This window comes from Typopeltis vanoorti, chromosome 3 (genome assembly GCF_054136105.1).
Source record: "Typopeltis vanoorti isolate ZY-2024b chromosome 3, IOZ_Tvanoo_1.0, whole genome shotgun sequence".
Lineage (NCBI taxonomy): Eukaryota > Metazoa > Arthropoda > Arachnida > Uropygi > Thelyphonidae > Typopeltis > Typopeltis vanoorti.
The window spans coordinates 49,818,995-49,840,291 of NC_143551.1; the positions used below are offsets into that span (position 1 = coordinate 49,818,995).

The following is a 21,297-nucleotide window of genomic DNA, read 5'->3' on the forward strand; positions in this document are numbered from 1 at the left end:
AGTTCTATTTCCCTTTTTATATATGGGTACTATGAGAGCTCTACTCCAATCATCGGGAATTCGTCCCTCTGTCCAGGCTTTCTGAACTATGCAGTGCAGCCACTGTAAGACTTTTATACCACCATACTTCAGCATTTCTGGTCGAATATTATCTACTCCTGCTGCCTTTCCACATTTCAAGCCTTTGATGGCTTTTTCTACTTCAAGTATGGATATGTATTGCTGACTGCATGCCTGGTCAGTGTTTTTTATCACTGTGCTGTCATCACTGCTTGTTTCATTTAGCAGATTTTCAAAGTAATTACTCCATACTTCAAGGATATCTTTTTCTCCTGTTTTCATGTCACCTTTATCATCTCTAACTCCATTTTTACAGCACGCTTTCCTCCATTCCTAAGCTTCTTCAACAACCTCCAGAATATTTTGCCAACTTCTTGATATTTATTTTCTATTTTCTTGCCAAAGTCCCCCCATTACTTCTGTTTAGCTAGTTTTACACACTGTTTAGCTTTCTTACATTTGTCTCTGTATTCTGTAAGAGAAAAAGCTGACTTATTTGCCAGGAACTTTTGATATGCTTTCTTCTTTTCATTCACTGCCTCTTTAACTTCCTGTGTCCACCAGGGAGTTCTGATTTTTTAATCCTTGCACACAACCTCACCACATGCCTCTCTGGCAGAATCAATCAATATTTTCTTCAGAGTTTGCCACTGAATCTCCAAGGTTTGATTCCTGTTCTAAAACTCTTTCATTTTCTTTTCAATAATCTTTCTGTATTTTAGTCTACAAATTCAATTTTATCCTGCTCAAGACTAAATAGTGATCACTTCCAATTTCAAATCCTCTGTACACTCTGGTGTCCTGCACCAGGGAGAAAACATCACCATCAACAATAACATAGTCAATGAGACTTTTCTTATTCCTAGCCTCTTCTCTCCATGTGAATTTGTGCACATTTTTATGTTGGAACATGGTGTTAGTAATAAGCAGTCCATGTCCTGAGCAGAAATCCAACAGATATTTGCCATTATTATTAGCTTTGCTCTTTTCTCCAAATTTTCCCCAAATATTTTTGTATGTCTCACAATCATTTCCTACTCTGCTATTTAGATCCCCAACAAGGACCAACTTTTCCTTTTTCATTGTCTCAGTTGCTTTTTCTAAAGCATCAAAAAATTCCTCCACTTCTACCTTAGTGGAACCTTCTGTGGGACCATAGGCACAAATAAGTCTCATTGTCCAGTTCCCCATTCTCATATTTGCCCACATTACTCTACTTGAGACTGACTACCATTCAAGAAGATTAGCCTCGTATTTTGTGTTGAATACTATGACTACTCCTTCTTTTCCTTGATTGTCATTGCCTGAATATAACAATTTGTATTTATTGCTCAGAAAGATCTCACCAGTTTTTGTCTTTTTTGTTTCAGTCACCCCTATTATGTTGATCTGGTACTTATCTAATTCCTCAGCTAGCTCCATTTCTTTGCCATTCAGGCTTCTTACGTTGATAGTACCGATCTAACTCTGGTGATGTTGAGTTGGGGTTTGTTTTCAGATTTGTTCCAGTAGCTGACTTTTCGCTGTTCGCCCTGGTTCCTTGGCGAAAACAATGGGGGCCTTGTTTAACCGGGCGACGCCCCAGCTGGCATGAAATTTTGTCATGTTGTACCATCATTTTTTATTTTGGTTTAACCAATAAGAATACAATTTGGTCTGCAAAATCCCAAATTGCCAGCCAATCCTCGTTCGTTCAGTATCAAAGTAGATACCTAACAGGGTGCACCACGAGAAGGTGAGGATTGGACATTAGGTCAGAAGCCCTGGTCGGTTCTCCGCATTCCTTTAAAGGCTATGTGGAGGTCTCCTCTCAGTTATACAGCTTTGACCCTTAAGCACCCCCTATATATATATATATATATATATATTATTATTATTATTATTTATTACTACATGACACCTCCATGGAGTCCAAAGACTAATTGAGGGAAGGCAGCCACTCTGCAACTCTCTGTATTCACCACTCAATCCACCAAATACAACAAACCGCATCATCTATACCAATGCCATCTACCATCCACAACCACCACTAGTATTTTTACAGACTATCACAAACATGCTTGCCCACAGCAGAATTTGAACCCACAGCCTTCTGGCTGGAGGGCAGATATGCTAACCACTCAGCCAACCAGGCCAGCACAGATATATCATCATCAAATTCCTGCCATGTACCCTCATGGGGGTGTACAGGATATGATAGTACTACATGAAAAATTTACATCATTATTAACTTCCTATGTCCGCGCGGTTAGCCTAGTGGCTTTGCGCTTCGCAACCATATGCCTGGGGAAGGAGTGTCCTAGGTTCGATTCCCGTCGGAGACGTGAGGAGCTGAAGGATCTTCCTCAGGCATAGCTAAGTTAGCCGGTCTTGGGCGCGGGCAGTAGGGTTTTTTCTGCCAGTTTAACTGGTGTTTTTCATCCCGCAAGCAGTCAAACCGGCCCCTTGAACACACAGGGATACAGCCAAGAATACCTTGAGGCATAGGAATGACCATTCTATCCTCGTATTTCGGTTACGAAATCCAAGATGCTTGGAAGGTTGTGGGCCTTAAAGGCCTGTTAAAGCCATTGGGATAGATAGATTAACTTCCTATCTACAATTTTCCTCCAAATCAGTCTGTTACTTGTCAAGACTCCAACATTACCAGATCTTATATTTCTATCATCTAAGGCACTTTGTACTGTATCAATCCACCAGAATTAACATTAAACCATCTTCCTGTACATCCATCAATTCTAACTGCCAACTTACAACTCAAATACAGACTAAGTATTGCTTGATATAATACGCCATTGACACCATATAACTGTAGCGTATTGAATAGCTTCTCTCTTGGCACCTTGTCATATGCTTTTTCCAGATTGACAAAACATAAATACAGATTTTTTTTATATTCCCATGCTTTCTCGACTATTTCTCGTAAAGTGAAGATCTGATCCTGACAGCCTCTATTTGGCCTGAATCCGGCTTGTTCTTCACCAAGCTTTTCTTCCACAATTCTTCTCAACCGTTTCTCAAGTATACTTGCATAGATCTTGCCAGGAACACTCAGTAGGGAAATACCTCTGTAATTCTCACATTCAGTTTTATTTCCCTTTTTATATATGGGTACTATGAGAGCTCTACTCCAATCATCGGGAATTCGTCCCTCTGTACAGGTTTTTTGAACTATGCAGTGAAGCCACTGTAAGACTTTTATACCACCATACTTCAGCATTTCTGGTCAAATATCATCTACCCCTGCTGATTTTCCACATTTCAAGCCTTTGATGGCTTTTTCTACTTCAAGTATGGATATGTATTCCTGACTGTATGCCTGGTCAGTGTTTTTTTTTACCACTGTGGTATCACTTTTTTTTCATTTAGCAATTTTTCGAAGTAATTACTCCATACTTCAAGGATATCTTTTTCTTCCATTTTCATGTCACCTTTATCATCTCTAACTCCTTTTACAGCACTCTTTCCTACATTCCTAAGCTTCTTCAACAACCTCCAGAATATTTTGCCACCTTCTTGATATTTATTTTCTATGTTCTTGCCAAAGTCCTCCCATGACTTTTGTTTAGCTAGTTTTACACAGTGTTTAGCATTCTTGCATTTGTCTCTATATTCTCTAAGAGCACAAGCTGACTTATTTGCCAGGAACTTTTGATATGCTTTCTTCGTTTTCTTCACTGCCTCTTTAACTTCCTGTGTCCACCATGGGGTTCTGATTTTTCTATCCTTGCAGATTATCTCACATTGTCACATGCCTCTCTGGCTGAATCAATTAGGGTTTTCTTCAAGGCTTGCCAACTGAATCTCCAAGTTTTGGTTCCTGTTCTCAAATTATTTCATTTTTTCTTCAATAATCTTTGTGTATTTTAGTCTACAGTTCACATCTGAGAGCTGCTCAATTTTTATTCGCTTTAAAACTTTCTTACATGTTATTCTTTTCGATATGAAATTCAATTTTATCCTGCTCAAGACTAAATAGTGATCACTTCCAAATTCAAATCCTCTGTACACTCTGGTGTCCTGCAACAGGGAGAAAATATCACTATCAACAATAACATAGACTTTTCTTATTCCTTGCCTCTTCTCTCCATGTGAATTTGTGCACATTCTCATGTTGGAACATGGTGTTAGTAATAACCAGTCTATGTCCTGAGCAGAAATCCAACAAATATTTGCCATTATTATTAGCTTTGCTCTTTTCTCCAAATTTTCCCCAAATATTTTTGTATGTCTCACAATCATTTCCTACTCTGCTATTTAGATCTCCAACAAAGACCAACTTTTCCTTTTTCATTGTCTCAGTTGCTTTTTCTAAAGCATCAAAAAATTCCTCCACTTCTACCTTAGTAGAACCTTCTGTGGGACCATAGGCACAAATAAGTCTCATTGTCCAGTTTCCCATTCTCATATTTGCCCACATTACTCTACTTGAGACTGACTGCCATTCAAGAAGATTAACCTCGTATTTTGTGTTGAATACTATGGCTACTCCTTCTTTTCCTTGATTGTCATTCCCTGAATATAACAATTTGTATTTATTGCTCAGAATGATCTCACCAGTTTTTGTCTTTTTTGTTTCAGTCGCCCCTATTATGTCGATCTGGTACTTATCTAATTCCTCAGCTAGCTCTATTTCTTTGCCATTCAGGCTTCAGATATATCTCTGCCATTCAGATAGATATATATATATATATATGTTTTTTTTTTTTTTTACCACAAAAAAAAACAAAAAAAAAACAAACAAAACAAAAAAAAAAAACAGATAAAATGTGATTCAGTAAATTTTCTTTTCTGATTTTAACTTGTGGTTAAAGTTCAGAATATTGTAATTTATCTTAATGAATTTTTGTATTATTCAATTATTTTTCATTTTTTCGTATACTGAAGTGTGAAGACTCAATTTACTTAATTATTGTTAAGTTAAGACTGAATTTTGAAAATAACAGAGAATTATCATAGCAAAATTACATATATCCAGGATCTTACTTGTGTGCTTAGATTTCAGCATAAAAATCTGATGCCACTTGCAAACTATTTTTACAATAGGTGCAGTAGACAAAATTTAATAGCTTAAAACTTACTCACAATGGTGCAATCCATGATAGGGTTTAATAAATAAATAGACAATTAAACTTTTTTACAAATAATAAAACATTTTATAAACATTCTTAACTAACCCACTTTGAAAATTCTTTTAAACATGTTCCCTGCATCCTACATGATATTTAAACTCCCTTTAATATCCAGTTCTTTCTGACCAAATAGTCTTATGTCTCACAAGAAAGATTTCACTTCACTTGCACATAGCCATGATAACATCAAGAATCTATACAAGATAAACTGCCTCTTCTTGGCTGACTTTTCATTTTGTTTCTGCTAGGTCATAATATATATGATACAGAAAATTCACATCAACAGCTTCTACAGGAGAATCTAAAGAGAAAGTAAAATATTTCACCTACTCAGGCACAATTTTTATTAAATATGGCAAATGAAAACAGACTAACAACAAGAAAAGATAGTATAGTGGGAGAAAAAATTTGCTGAAACACTATAAAACTATACTTTTACAAGATAGTGTTCAAACCGATTGTGACTTAAGGGTCTGAGAGTTGGATTAAAAATAAAAATAAAGCAACTGATCTAAGACTAGAGATAGTCTTTGATAAGTTGGATAGGAATAAGATAATGGGAAGAACTTGACAACGTTAACATTCAAGAATGCAGGAGCAGAGCTAATCTAAGGAGGCAAGGTCACTTAAACAGAATTGGAGAGGAAAAGTTAGCGAAACAAGTGTTGATGCCAAAATAGCAGGAAAAGACTAAAGGAACACCAAGTTTAGGTGGACTGGGTTGTCAGAAGTGCCGTAGACAGTGGTTTTTAGTGCCAAAACACAAAGTTAGATATAAAAGACAGTGTTCATGCAAATTTTAAGATCAGAGGTGGTTTAGTAAAAAACACAGTTAGTCCAATAGTCCAAGACTAGAGACACAGATATGAGAATTCTGAGAAAAATTAGGAAAGAAAAAAAAAAAAGATGACATCAATGGCAAAATCATTTTAAACTTTCCATTACAAGTTGTGAAAATTGATACAAGTAGTGCAAAAGAAAAGTCTGGTGTTAATGCACAACATATTAGCCTGGCAATTTCAAAATTTCCATAACAGCTCCTTACCTACAGACTATGAAAGAAACACAAACATTTTTGCAGCTTGGAGTTTTTTTGTTTTTTTTTAAAAAGATATTGAACTTTGATAACTGTACTCTTTTAGGCATTAATCAGCCAAAGAATCCTATGGACAGTCATGTCTTCCTTTGTTCAGGCATTATCATGCAGCACAGAGGTTGAAAATGGCTGCTGAGCTTCATGTGAAATGCAAAACAGACAATTAGCTGTAATTTTTTTCTTTAAAAGGTGCTATGGATAGGAATTTTGAGGAAATGCAACCAGAAAGCATGACTTTCTGTAAATGAAAACATGAATTGTTCAGAAAATTTTTAAATATCTAGTGAAATGATCTATTCTGCACTCATTGGCAGCAATGACACTTCCTCATCACTGTTTGAATAATATATAAAAGTTTCTATTTGAATAAAAAATGATGCAATTACACTGAAAAACATTACAATTAACTTTCAAAAATGCTCAAACGAGAATTTTAAAATATTTTCCTTCTAAAAAAAAAGAAACTTAAATGTGATGACAAAGTTAGCGTCACTGCTGAGAATATGAATGTTTGTATGATGCCCACACTGAATTACAGAATGGATTAAAATGAAGATGTTAGGAAGGAATTAGCATTCAAGAATGTAAGAGCAAAGCTAATCTCATGTGGTATGGTCAGTTCAAGAGATTGAGAGATATTAGCAAAGCAGGTGTGTGATGCCGTGATGGTAGGAAAATCAAGATGTAGGTGGATTGATGCAGTGCAAAGTGCCCTAGAAGACAGAGATATAAGATCTGATAATAGTCAAGTACTGACAAGTGACAGACTATCTTAGAGGAAGTTACTCTGGTGATAGGATATTATTAATAATGTAAACTAAATCATGTAGTATTGCCATAGTATCCTGGATCCCCACCTTCCGAGGATGACATTAGGAATCTGAAGACAATGATGAGCTTCGAAAATTTAGAAAAGGTTTCTAATCCTATACAAATACCAAATTTTCCTAACATTAGAACACTCCTCTATGAAAGGAATGTTTGAGATGGTGAACCAAAATTCTCTGAAAATGTTTGATGCCATTAAAAGAAAGGCAATTGACAATTATATGACTCCTCTCTGTGTATCCCTTAGTCACTCTAACTTACTCCAGTTTCTTAAACAAATTCTGCTGAAATGGCCTTTGATTTTCCACTAAACATAAGCAGCTGCTGGTCATCATTCATTCCATTTACTTCTGAAATAGTCTTTCTTATGTCCCCCCCCCCACAAGAATCGCTACCTTGAGCTAAGAAACACATCAGTAGATCACATGTCCAACATAATAGGACAAAATGAATGAAGAGAAAGAGAAGTTTGTTCAGTAATAAGAGTGCCTACAAGAGTCATAAAGCAGAAACAAAATATCTGAGAGAAAGTAATCCGAGTGAATCTGCAAGGTGAGTTGGTATTGGTTAATTGGATTACTCTTTTCTGGATAGTAAAGCATTCTCAGGAGCTTTTAGGTTCATTATCTCAAATGTGTGAGCCAAGGCTGAACATATTTGATATTTATACAGTACATGGAAGAAGTGGACATTTCTTAAGCAGTACACTTACATTTTGGATGAGAAAAATGGAAAATAAGTATTTATCCCAGAGGCTAGAGATGTAAGCTATCCCAAGAAGAAAAATCTATGGTTGGAGATCTGAGTATTATCCAAGGCATGAAGTTTCATTATTTAGTGTTCCAGGAAATATTTATACAAGCATACTTGAGGAAAGATTAAGAAAATAGTTAAAGGGGGGAATAGGGATTGGAGATATAGAGTTCAGACCAAACAGAGGATTGCCAAGACCTTACAACAGATAGTCAAGAAATCATAGGAGTGTAATAAAAAAAATCTCTATTTAAGTCTTGCTGAAAAAACATGTAAGGTGACAAATGAAAACCTTAAAACACAAAATAACCTGTGTGGTGGTGGAGATGGAAATGAGCTTGGAAATCAAGAAGCAGTATCAGACTGCTTACCAATGGCCAGGAGACTAAACCAAGTGGGGATTATGAGGATTATTACAGATATAATCTCTAATCATCCTCGTGGATTGTGCCTGTGGAAGGAATATAAAGAGAAAGGTGTATACTCATAAGCAGTACAAAGTGCAAGCAAGAAAGTGATCAGTATGGTAAAGAAGGCCAAATCCGATTATGAGAGAAAATTAGCTAAGCAGGCAAAAAGTAAATCCAAAATAGTTTTTTTCGTTATATAGTAAGTAAGAGGAAAAATGACTACAGAGTGATGACTTTAATCAATGGTCATGATAGAAAGATGACAGAGGCAAATTGCTTGAGTGATCACTTTGCGAAGGTGTGTCACATCAGCATCTGCTGATGTGACTCACCTCCTGTTCATCTATTGAGATAGATGAACAGGAGGTACTGGATGGAATGTCAGCCCTTGTACTACATGAATGTGCAAGAGAATTGGCACTGATGAAGTTGTTCAATCTAAGTCTCAGCTTTGACTAGGTTCCAAGGGAGTGGAAAGAGAGTAAGATAATTCCATTACATAAAGGCGATTCCAAGAGAAAAGTAGCAAATTACAGAATAGTTAGTATCTCAGGAGTGGTGGTGTGTAAAGTAGTGGAAAAGTAAGATCCAGCAGTGGATGGACAGGAATATGATACGCTATGGTGAGCAGTACAGCTTTGTAAAAGGTAGGTACTGCCTTAGTAATTTGGTACAATTTTATTCTAGAGTGACATCAGAATTAGATAAGGGAAATGTCTATACATTACAAATGCTAGATACAAATGCATTATAAATACCAAATTACAAAGGTATTTGTAATGCATTTGCAAAGGCATTTGACAGAATACCAAAATGGAAAACTATTATTGGAGCAAATGGGAATGAATATGAAGCTGATAGTATAGATTGAGGGGGGGGGGGGTAGCTGACAGACAGACAGACCAGAGAGTAGAATATGATGGAGTGGGATTTAGGAGAATGAGGGTATCTAGTGGAATGTCTCAGGATTCTGTCCTAGTGCCACTATTCTTTAATTTGTTTATTCAGCTGTTTGTTGATGATGCAAAACCGAGAAGGGAAATAATTGATAAAGGTAATGTCGATATTCTGCAGGATGATTTAAATAAATTGGCATTGTGGGCAAGGTAGAATGATTATGAATTTAATGTTGCAAAATCAAAACGTAAGGTAATGCAGTTCAGGTTGAAAAGATTACATGTGGTACATCACATTGATAGTACTGGATTTCAGGAAATTGATGAAGTTAGGGATTTAGGGGTAATGGTGGATAGAGAATTGAAGTTTAGAGGGCATACTGCAAAAGTTGGCAAAATAGTTCAAAGGATTTCTTAGATGCTGAAAAACATGCTAACAAGTAAAGATAAGGAGGTTTCCCCTCTTTATAAGGCTATGATTTGGCAGCATACTGACTACTGTGCACAGATTTGGTCACCTGGACTTCTTGGGGATGAGGAGGTGGTGGAGGGGATTCAGCAATGAATGACCAAAGTGGTGACAGGTCTGTGGAGTGTTGCCTATGAGGATAGGTTGATGGTGTGGGTCACAAAGTTTAGTTGATAGATGGAAAAGATAGGACATAATAGAAATGTATAAGTTATTAAAGGGTTTCTATAAGATTGATACAAATGAAATTTTGCAATACATGTCAAATAGAGAGAACTACGGGTCACCTGTTGAAAGTTGTGTAAGAATGTGGTTAATAAGGATGTGCAGACTAGATTTTTTGCATTGATTGGTGAGTAACCAGAATGGATTGTCAGAATTAGTTGTGAGTGTCCCAACAGTGAATGAGTTTAAGGAGAGGTATGATAGGTCTTGTGTGTATAAAAGTTAGTGTGAGTCTCCAGACTCCATAGAGAAATCTATGATAATGATAATCAAGTGTGCAGTGTTTTAGAAATGAAGAATATAAAACATGGTTTTATATCAAGGCAATTGTGGACACCACATTATTAAGGAAAGTAGTATCAAACCTGATATTAAATACGAGATATTTGGAGGGTACTTTCTTACTCTGGGTAGATAATCCTTTTAAATACATCTGCCACAAGTCCAACAGGTGATCCCTAGTACTCTTTCTATTTGATATGTATTGCAAAATATCCTTTGTATTAATCACTGCTGTAACAAATTGGTGTAAAAATCAACTATAAAAAGACTAAAAACTGATAAAAAAAAAGTACAGGAAAACAGAAAATATCAAGTGCATTCTCAATAACAACAGAATGGGTTACCTATTTTATCTATTTATGAAAAATTTTGGTGAAAATGGAAAATTAAATATAACAGATAAATAAATAAATAAATAAAAAATTAAGGCTGGTATGACAGGAAGCTAGATGAATAAATTTATAGCGAATAAGTGAGAAATCATCAAAAAAGTCAAGGCAGCAGTAGACAAGACGATTCACACCAAATTTAACACATGTAATTGGAAAGCTTAGTTAGAATGAATGAAATGCAGGAAAAAAATTAGGAGAGTGAACTAGCAGAACCCTATTACAAATGAAGATACTGGAAAAGAATTTTCAACTGTTAATTCAAGAGCATTAATAAGCAGAGCTAATGTAAGATGATATGAAAAAGACCTCCGAGTTAAAAAATATGATCTAGTTAGATTGATGCAATAAAGGATGTAATTAGAATTAACAATTTAGTTAAGATAAAAAGCCAAATGGCCAGTTTTCTGGCACCTTAATATAGAAAATAAGGGGATAAACATCCTTTGTTGTTTTATAGCCAGTAAGCGAAACTAAAGATCGATAACTACGATCTATAAGTTTCATGCCGAAAAACTATCGGCGAAGCAATTCGAAGTAAAGGTGGAGCACACTCCCTCACTATTCTTGATATTTTCTCATAATGTAAAACACAGTTCCTAAGAGATGTAATACTGTCATTACATTATGAGGAGAGGTCACTACCCAGACCGGTTTCAACCTTTTTTGAGGTCTCATCAGTGAGTAGGTAGACCTGGAAGATATCAAAGCTTGGTGAAAAAAACTTACATACCTTCACTATACGAATGCCATAAAGGTGTAATTATATTTTAGTTAAGATAAAATGGGTAGTGACCTCTCCTCATAATGTATGACAGTATTACATCTCCTAGGAGCTGTGTTTTACATTATGAGAAAATATCAACAGTGAGGGAGCTTGCTCCACCTTTACTTCGAATTGCCTTCGCCGATAGTTTTTCGGCATGAAACTTATAGATCGTAGTTATCGATCTTTAGTTTCGCTTACTGGCTATAAAACAACAAAGGATGTTTATCCCCTTATTTTCTAGAATTAACAATATTAGATTTATTGATGATTTGGTGTTCACAGTGAAATCAAAAAACAGTTACAAAATATGGCTGAAATATTAATCAAAAACAGTCAGAATTATGGCTTAGTATTAAATACGCAAAAACCAGCAGCTACTTTTGTTTATAAGCTTAGTGGAAAATCAAAGGCCATTTCAGCAGAATTTGTTTAAGAAAGTGGAATAAGTTTGAGTGACTAAGGGAATACACAGAGAAGAGTCATATAATTATCAATTGCCTTTCTTTTAATAGAATCAAACATTTTCAGAGAACTTTGGTTTACCATTTCAAACACTCCTTTAATGAGTGTTCTAATGTTAGGAAAATTTGGTATTTGTATAGGATTAGAAACTTTTTCAACTTTCAAAGCTCATCATTGTCTTCAGATTCCTAATGTCATCCTTGGGAGGTGGGGATCCAGGATACTATGGCAATACTACATGATTTAATTTACATTATTAATAACATCCTATCAACAGAATAACTTCCTCCAAGATAGTCTGTCACTTGTCAGTACTTCACTATTATCAGATCTCATATCTCTGTCTTCTAGGCACTTTGCACTGCATCAAATATACCTACATCTTGATTTTTCTCTGGCCATTTTCCCACTATCATGGCATCACACACCTGTTTTGCTAATATCTCTCAATCTCTTGAACTGACCATACCACATGAGATTAGCTTTGCTCTTACATTCTTGAATGCTAATTCCTTCCTAACATCTTCATTTTAATCCGTTCTGTAATTCAGTGTGGGCATCATACAAACATTCTTATTCTCAGCAGTGACACTAACTTTGTCATCACCTGTCACCACATTTAAGTTTCTTTTTTTAAGAAGGAAAATATTTTAAAATTCTTGTCAGAGCATTTCTGAAATTTGATTGTAATGCTTTTCAGTGTAACTGCATCATTTTTTTTTATTCAAATAGAAACTTTTATATATTATTCAAACAGTGATGAGGAAGTGTCATTGCTGCCAATGAGTAATAGTGCAGAATAGATCATTTCACTAGATATTTAAAAATTTTCTGAACAATTCATGTTTTCATATACAGAAAGTCATGCTTTCTGGTTGCATTTCCTCAAAATTCTTATCCATAGCACCTTTTAAAAAATTACAGCTAATTGTGTGTTTTGCATTTCACATGAAGCTCAGAAGCCAATTTCAACCTCTGTGCTGCACGATAATGCCTAAACAAAGGAAGACATGACTGTCCATAGGATTCCTTGGTTGATTACGTCTAAAAGAGTAGTTATCAAAGTTCAATATCTTTAAAAAAAAACAAAAAAACTCCAATCTGCAAAAATGTTTGTGTTTCTTTCATAGTCTGTAGGTAAGGAGCAGTTATAAAAATTTTGAAATTGGCAGGGTAATGATATGTTCTGCATTAACACCAGAGTTTTGTTTTGCACTACTTGTATCAATTTTCACAACTTGTATGGGAAAGTTTAAAATGATTTTGCCACTGATGTCATCTTTTATCTTTCCTAATTTTTCTCAGATTTCTCATACTGTGTCTCTAATCTTTGACCAACTGTTTTTTTTTACTAAAACCACCTCTGATCTTAAAATTTGCATGAACACTGTCTTATATACCTAGTTTTGTGTTTTGGCACTAAAAACCACTGTCTACGGCACTTCTGACAACACAGTCCACCTAAATCTTGGTGTTCCTCTAGTCTTTTCTTGGAGTCAACACTTGTTTCACTAACTTTTCCTCTCTCTAATTCTGTTTAAGTGACCTTGCCACCTCAGATTAGCCCTGCTCCTGCGTTCTTGAATGCTAACATTGTCAAGTTCTTCCCGTTATCTTAATTTGTAATATGATTCTGCATGCCATTTGTTCACTCCTCTGACTTTTCTCCAAACTCTATATCTGTGGTCTCTAGTCTTTGATCAGTTGCTTTATTTTTATTTTTAATCCAACTCTCAGACTCTTAAGTTAAAATTGGTTTGAACACTATCTTGTAAAGTGTAGTTTTATAGTGTTTCAGCAAATTTTTCCCCCCACTATACTATCTTTTCTTGTTCCTAGTCTGTTTTTCGATTTGCCATCTTCCCTAAATATTGTGCCTGAATAGCAGAAATATTTTACTTTCTCTTTAGATTCTCCTGCAGAAGCTGTTGATGTGAATTTTCTATATCATATATATTATGACCTAGCACTAACAAAATGTAAAAGTCAGCCCAAGAAGCGGCAGTTTATTTTGTATAGATTCTGGATATTATCATGGCTATATGCAAGTGAAGTGAAATCTTTCTTGTGAGACATAAGACTATTCGGTCAGAAAGAACTGGTATTAAAGGGAATTTAAATATCCTATCGGATACAGGGAACATGTTTAAAAGAATTTTCAAAGTGGGTTAGTGAAGAATGTTTATAAAATGGTTCATTATTTGTAGAAAAGTTTAATTTTCTATTTATTTATTAAACCCTATCATGGATTGCACCAATGTGAGTAAGTTTTAAGCTATTAAATTTTATCTACTGCACCTATTTGTAAAAATAGTTTGCAAGTAGTATCAGATTTTTATACTTTATTTATTTATTCATTCATATGGAGTTTCCTCCCTTTTTCTCCCCAGTCCCTATTGAGGCGAGTTGAGCTCCTCATGGGGGGGGGGGGGGGTTAAGTATTTATGGCTGTATATCCGTGTGTGTTCAAGTGGCCAATTTGCCTGATTGTGGGATGAAAAACGCCAGATAAACTGGCGGGAAAAACCCTACTGCCCGTGTCAAAGACCGGCTAACTTCACTATGGCTGAGGAAGATCCTCAAATTCCTCACATCTTCGACGGGAATCGAACCTGGGACACTCCTTCCCCAGTCATATGGTTGTGAAGCGCATGGTCACTAGGGTAACCGTGGGAATATATTTTTATACTGAAATCTAAGCATACAAATAAGATCCTGGATATATGTAATTTTGCTATGATAATTCTCTGTTATCTCAAAATTCAGTCTTAACTTCAACAATAATTAAGTAAATTGAGTCTTCACACTTCAGTATACTAAAAAATGGAAAATAGTTGAATAATACTAAAATACATTAAGATAAATTAATATATTAATAAGATAAATTACAATATTCTGAACTTAAACCACAACTTAAAATCTAAAAGACAATTTACTAAATCACATCTTATCTATTTTTTTTGTTTTTTTTTTTGTTTTGGGGTAAAAAACAAACAAACACAAATTTAAGAATATCAACAGGATTCATTCAAAATGTAAAGGCTTATAATTATTTAGGATCACTGAAGATGGAACAACAGTTAAGGAATAAAATCAAGAATAGCTAAGGCAAAAGAAGCATTTTGGTATAATAAATTACTAATGACCTCTGAAATAAATAAACAGACTAAAATAAGAATAATAAAATCCTATGTATAGTCCACATTGAATTATGGACGTGAGACGTGGACATATACAAAATCTATAATTAGGAAACTGCAGACCTTTGAGATATGATGCTATAGAAGATCACTGAAGATTTCTTGGAATGAGAAAAAATTAATGAAGAGATATTGAAGTTAATGGGAACAAAAGGAGCACTCATGGAAGACCTTATAAAGAGAAAGTGCAAGATTTCATTTCAGACAGTTGTAGAGTCATAATTTGTCTAAAATGAATGCTGATCACTGCGTAACACTAAAGGAAAGAAAGTGCAAGATGGCAGGACACACATTAAGAGGATCAACAGGGAAACGTCTCTGGAAGTACTGGAGGGAATTCGAGGGCAGAAGATTTCCTGGTAGACCAAGAACTTCTTGGGTTGATGATGTAAAGAAATGGATGGGTAACAAGAGCTATGAGATCAAAAGAATAACAGAGGATCAGACACTCTGGCATTCCATGATTGGTAACCTTTAAACTGAGAAGCTACTTAAAAAGAAGAAGAAGGGATAATTTAGAAGGCTGAAATGTAAATGCTGATCAAATCAGAGAAATATGATAAACAATAAACATTTCTGGAAGAAAACTAATGATAAGAAATTATGTAGTAATGAAATGTTATGATACTTCAAACAGTGAAATATCATAACATCTAGTACTCCCTCCTGCAGGTATATACCAGAAAATGATGAGTTATTTGATTTTCACAACAGAATGTCTGTTAATAATATACTTTCATATATATATATATATATATATAAAATTGTTCACCTGTTGTCTGAACTGATGGTAGAACCGTAAATGAGGATTTCAGTTTTTTATTTGGTGGAGCTATTTCGTTATCTGTTGCCGTATTCTTCTTTCCTTTTAAGAGCTCGTTATTGTCTGACGGCGAATTTTCATTACTAATTCCTGCATATGCTGAAGATATCTATGATAAAAAAAAAAAAAGAGTAAACTATTATATCTTTCATTTCAATTATATTTACTACTGTGAGATATGCAAGGGAGAATTCAAAGGGGAAGACCACCTTCTCTTAAGAAGGTTGGTTTTCTCTTTACTTAAAGGTTAAAAGATCAAAATAGCAATTATTTTTATTATTTTTGTCAAAGTTTTTGTGGTATTTTTGTTTTTAACTTAGTTTATAATGTACTGGTAGATACAGGAGTAGAAGAAATCAAGTTCAATCTATAATACTCTCCTTCAGAAAATTAGTATCCATGAATACTATACTGTATAAAAAGTCTGCATATGTCACTATCTCAATGTCTTATCTTATTATTATTTGACACCTCCAGGGAGTCCAAGGACTCATCGAGGGAGGTCACCTGCTCTACAACTCCGTCGGCACCATTCAATCACCAACTGACTGTAACTACACCAATGCTATCTACTGCCGACCACCACCACTAAATTTATTTCTTATAATAAATTTAGTTTAATCCTTTATCCAAGTGTAAGCAAACAAAACAAGGTTTGTGCCTGAAGTATCTTCAGGACTGAGGCAATGTAGTAAAGGTGGACCAAGCTCTCATCACTATTTGTCTTAGTATCTCCCATAATGCAAAGAACATCTCCTTGAGGACATGTATAATGATATGCATTAAGGAAAGGGCCACTACCCAGACAGGTTTCGACCTTTATTGAGGTTTCATCAGTGGGAGCCAGACCCAGAGGGAGATACTAAGGCAAGTAGTGATGAGAGCTTGGTCCACCTTTACCACGACTGCTACTGGCATCCTTTGAATTTCGTTTTCAATTTTGAAAACAAAACAAAGTTCATCACAACCAAGTCCAGCAAATATGGTGGGCATTCACTGTGGTGGAGTTGGAAGTGAGAAGCTGTTTCACATTTAAAGAAAATGTGCAAGTGCACTGTCATGCACCAACAACCAGCTTTATTTGGTACTACTGCTTCCGTCTCATTTGTCTCGTGCATTGATTCAGGTTATGTATAAGACCAAGATAATATTGACTGTCAATGTTTGGCACTCTGGAACAAATTTCACATGAATAAACCAGCACTGTTTTGACTAAAGATTTCTGCAGTCAAACATTTTGCTGTCTTGGAGATGTCAGTGATTGCCATTTGTTTCTGGGTCATATTGGAATCACCACAATTCTCACTAGTCACAATTCTCTCTAAAATGGTATGAATTTGATTTACAAATTTTCAATTTTTTGAAACAATTCACTAACACTACCTCACTCAAATGGTGACCACATAAGAAAATGAAGCCAATGCAATAGGCAGATGCTCATTGGAAAGAGCACACACTCTAGCAGTTAAAATGATATACTATTTTAACTAATTTAAGTGATAACAGGAGTCACCAACTGCTTTCAATGAACAGTCATGTGATCAACCTTTCTAACCACACCCTGAATGATGGTGAACTCTCACTACTTAGTACAGGCTTAAACTTTGCTGTGGTACCCAGGACTATTAACAAATCAGATTTTATATACCATCCTGAAAGAAGCTTAAGATTTCTCCCAACCACCATAGCTGATAAAATACGACTGGAAACCTTGAACATTTTAAATAACACGTAAACAATAACTAGCAACCTAACCAAATCTGAATTGGCAGCTGTGAAATTGTTAAAATCAAATCAGGACATCATAATCACTAGAGCTGATAAAGGCAGTGTCACTGTTATTTTAAACCGAACAACATACTTCAAAAAAATGAATCAATTAGTTTCAGACAACAGCACCTATCAACTTGTTAACTATAACCCAACTAATTGAATAAAAAAGAAAACTGAAAAATTACTTAAAACAGTGACTTCTTGGCCCAAGGATACAGTTAAAAAACTACTTTCATCATTCACCGAGAATTTATGGTTTACACAAGATTCACAAGCAGAACATACTGCTCTAGCAGATAGTTGAAGACACAGACAACTCCGATTATCATCTAGCCAAGAAACTAGCATCAACACTCAAGGAGTTGGTAGGTTATTCCCCCTCCTATATTAAAAACACACACCACTTTGTAAACAAAATTAAAGACATAACACTAGAAAAAAGTGATTTATTAGTTAGTTTTTTTTGTCTCTGCCCTTTTTGCAAATGTTTTAATCAAAGACACAATTCTTCTTTTAGAGAACAAATTCTCGATATCACAGCCATCTTTGCACGTGCTACGTTCTGGATATTTTGTGTGGCAAAACACTTTCTACCTATAAAAAGAAGGTAGTACAGCCATGGGTCATCGTTATCTCCCCACCCCACCCCCAATTGCTAACTTTTCTTAGCTTCTGAGCAATGTGCTCCAGATTCCTTTACTTTAAAACTCAAAGTCTGGCTAAGATATGCTGATGACATTTTCGCTACCTGGTCCTATGGCCGGCAGACATTAGACACTCTCCTCAGCCATCTAAACAAACAACACAAATGCATATAATTCATATACTTTTCTAGATACACTTATCACACGTCTTCCTTATGGCAGGATTTTCTTCACTGCTTACTGGAAGCCTACATATACTGTTAATATATACACACAAACTAGGTGTCATTAACATACTAAAAAACAGGGCTTGGAATATATGCTCCAGAGAACAAGCACTTAAAGATGAATTAAAAGTTATCAGCAATACCTTACTGAAAAATGGCTACAGCCAAAATACTATCAACAAAATTCTTCACAAGACCTCACTTAAAAACAAAAATAAACAAGATTACAATAAAACTGTAACCATTCCATACATTAAAGGGATATCAGATAAAATAAACATAATACTACAGAAATACAACCTTAATAACACCTTTAAACTTCCTGCAAAATTAAAGAACTTATTCAACTCATCCAAGGATTCACTTCCTCTGCTGGCCCACCCTGGAGTACACCATATTCAATGCACCTGTAATTTGCCCTATATAGGTGAAACAGGATGTACAATTCCTATCTGAAAAAAGGAACATAAAAGGCACATTAAGTTTAATAACTATGTTAAATCTGGCTTTTCTGATCATGCCCCGAATACTCTACACCCTCTGTCCAAAAAGAAACCGAACTTTTGATAGAAAATAAAACGCAGGCCAATTATAATTATTCAAATCATTTATTTCAATCAATATACTCTCCCTCAGCTTCGATACAGCATTTGCCAAGGTCAATTAATTCGTTAAATGAGTTTTTTTATATCGATTTTGGGATACTGTTGAGGGTCATGGTTACTACCGCTTGAACGTTTTCAATGCCGTTGCATCGCTTTTCTTTCATCGGCAAATGAAGTCTGGGGAAGAGAAAGAAGTCACAGAGTGCTAAATCAGGTGAATACGGCGAGTAATCCAACACAAACTTGGTTTTTGCTCAAAAATTGTCTCACAAAGTTCGAACGATGAGATGGTGCATTATCGTGCAAAAGTGACCAGCTGCCTGCATCATGATATTTATGCCATATGCGACGAATTCTCGCTATCAATCACTTTCTTGGAATTGTCTTTACTTTTGACTTCTCCAAGCGGCTTTTTTTCGGTGCCCCTCTTCTGGTGGTCTCCACTCAGAACTCTGGCGCTTTGTTTTGGGCTCATACTCAAAACACCACGTTTCATCACCAGTAATGATTGTTTCAAGCAAGTTTGAGTCCTTACAAGCAGTTTTAATGAGGTCCTTGCAGTGTTCAATTCGATACATTTTTTGGTCGTCGGTCAACTTTTGGGGAACAAATCGCGAATTCAATTTACAAAGGCCCAAACTGTCAGTCAAAATGTTGTGGTATTTTGGAATCCCCAATTCATCTTCAATCAATCTCACAGACAATTTCAAGTTTTCTTTGATGAAATCACACACTTTTTGGATGTTAACTTCACTCAGTCCAGTTTTTGGACGCCCGGCTTTTCATTATCCTCAAGCGTCTCACGACCACTTTGAAATCGCTTAAACCACTCGTAAACTTGAGTACGGGATAAGCATTCATCACTGTATGCTTTTTGAAGCATTTGATGTGTTTCGGTAAAACTTTTACCAAGTTTAACACAAAAACTAATCGCAGCTCTCTGTTTGAAACTCATTTAACGACCGTTCATCAAAACACACTGTCACTCTTGGCACTATAACTCGACTTCTAATGAAACAAATGTCATAAACAGTTGACACAACACTAATGAAGGTTGCCGCTTTCAACAATAAAAAGATACAACAGGTGGTGCCACTAATTTCTTCTATTTTCGAAAAGTTCAGTTTCTTTTTGGACAGAGGGTGTACATAGAATTGACTGGAAAGGCACCTGTAGCTTACATCATACCAAAACGTGACATGAACATAAATGTAAGGAGGTCTTGTGAAATTCTTACTGACCATCCTAATCTTAACAATAACGATGGTCAAAAAATCTCAAGAATATGGAAGGCACGTATTCTACCCACTTAACATTTTCATCCAAGAGTTAATTATAAATAGGACTGTAAGTAATCTAGGATCTTAACTCTAATATAACAACTCATGTTAAATTAGGACACCATTTTGCTGTAAGAAAACTATCTATATGAATTTGTTCTCTGATATTGTTATAAATAGAATACAGCTTTGATGTAGTTTTTTTTCCCACTAGAGGTCAGGCCAGTAGAATAATGGTTAATCAAATCATTGTCTTTTTGGCATACTGTTTGAAATGTAATATAGCTTGTCTTGGTATACATATATATGCATGTGTGTGTGTGTGTGTGTGTGTGTGTGTACTCCAGATGATGAACTTTCTTACATATTTTTCTTTTCAATATGATATTCACTTTTGTTCTGCTTAAAAGTAAATGATGATCACTTCAAATCCCATATGTATTCTTGTGTGCTGAACCAGAGTGAAGAAAGTGCTATTCACATAATTAATGAGATTTCTCTTATTCTTTGCATCTCCTCTCCTTATAAGTTTGTGCACATCTGTATGTTGGCACATGGTGTTAGTGATGATTAGTCCATGTACTGAACAGAAATCCAGCAGGGGCTTACTATCATTATTAGCTTTGCTCTTTTCTCCAATTTTTTTTCAACACATTTCTATATATCTAGTATTCACTTCTTATTCTACTGTTTAGGTCTCCAACAAGGACCAACTTTTTCTTGTTCTTTGTATCAGCCGCTTACTCTAATGCTTGAAAAAATTCCTCTGCTTCTTTCTTAATAGCTTTCTGTTGGACATAGGTACAAATGATTCTTGTCAAATTCCTTATTTTGATGTTTGCCCACATTGCTCTACTCAATGCTGCCTAGATTTCAAGAAGATTATGTTCATTTTTGGTGTTGAAGACTATAGCTACTCCTTCCTATCCCTGATCATTATTGTCTGAATATACCATCCTGTAGTTCTTATTTAG

The 21,297-nt window shown here is 35.3% G+C and overlaps 1 protein-coding gene across 3 annotated transcripts in view; it reads right to left on the bottom strand.

The window, feature by feature from the left end:
• Asx (transcriptional regulator additional sex combs) overlaps window positions 1-21,297 on the bottom strand; it is a 391,735-nt gene that overhangs the window by 94,923 nt on the left and 275,515 nt on the right. For all 3 annotated transcript variants that reach the window (XM_090415600.1, XM_090415599.1, XM_090415601.1), the window contains one exon: window positions 15,744-15,903. In XM_090415600.1, coding sequence (XP_090271726.1) covers window positions 15,744-15,903 — 160 coding nt within the window. The remainder of the gene's footprint in view (window positions 1-15,743; window positions 15,904-21,297) is intronic.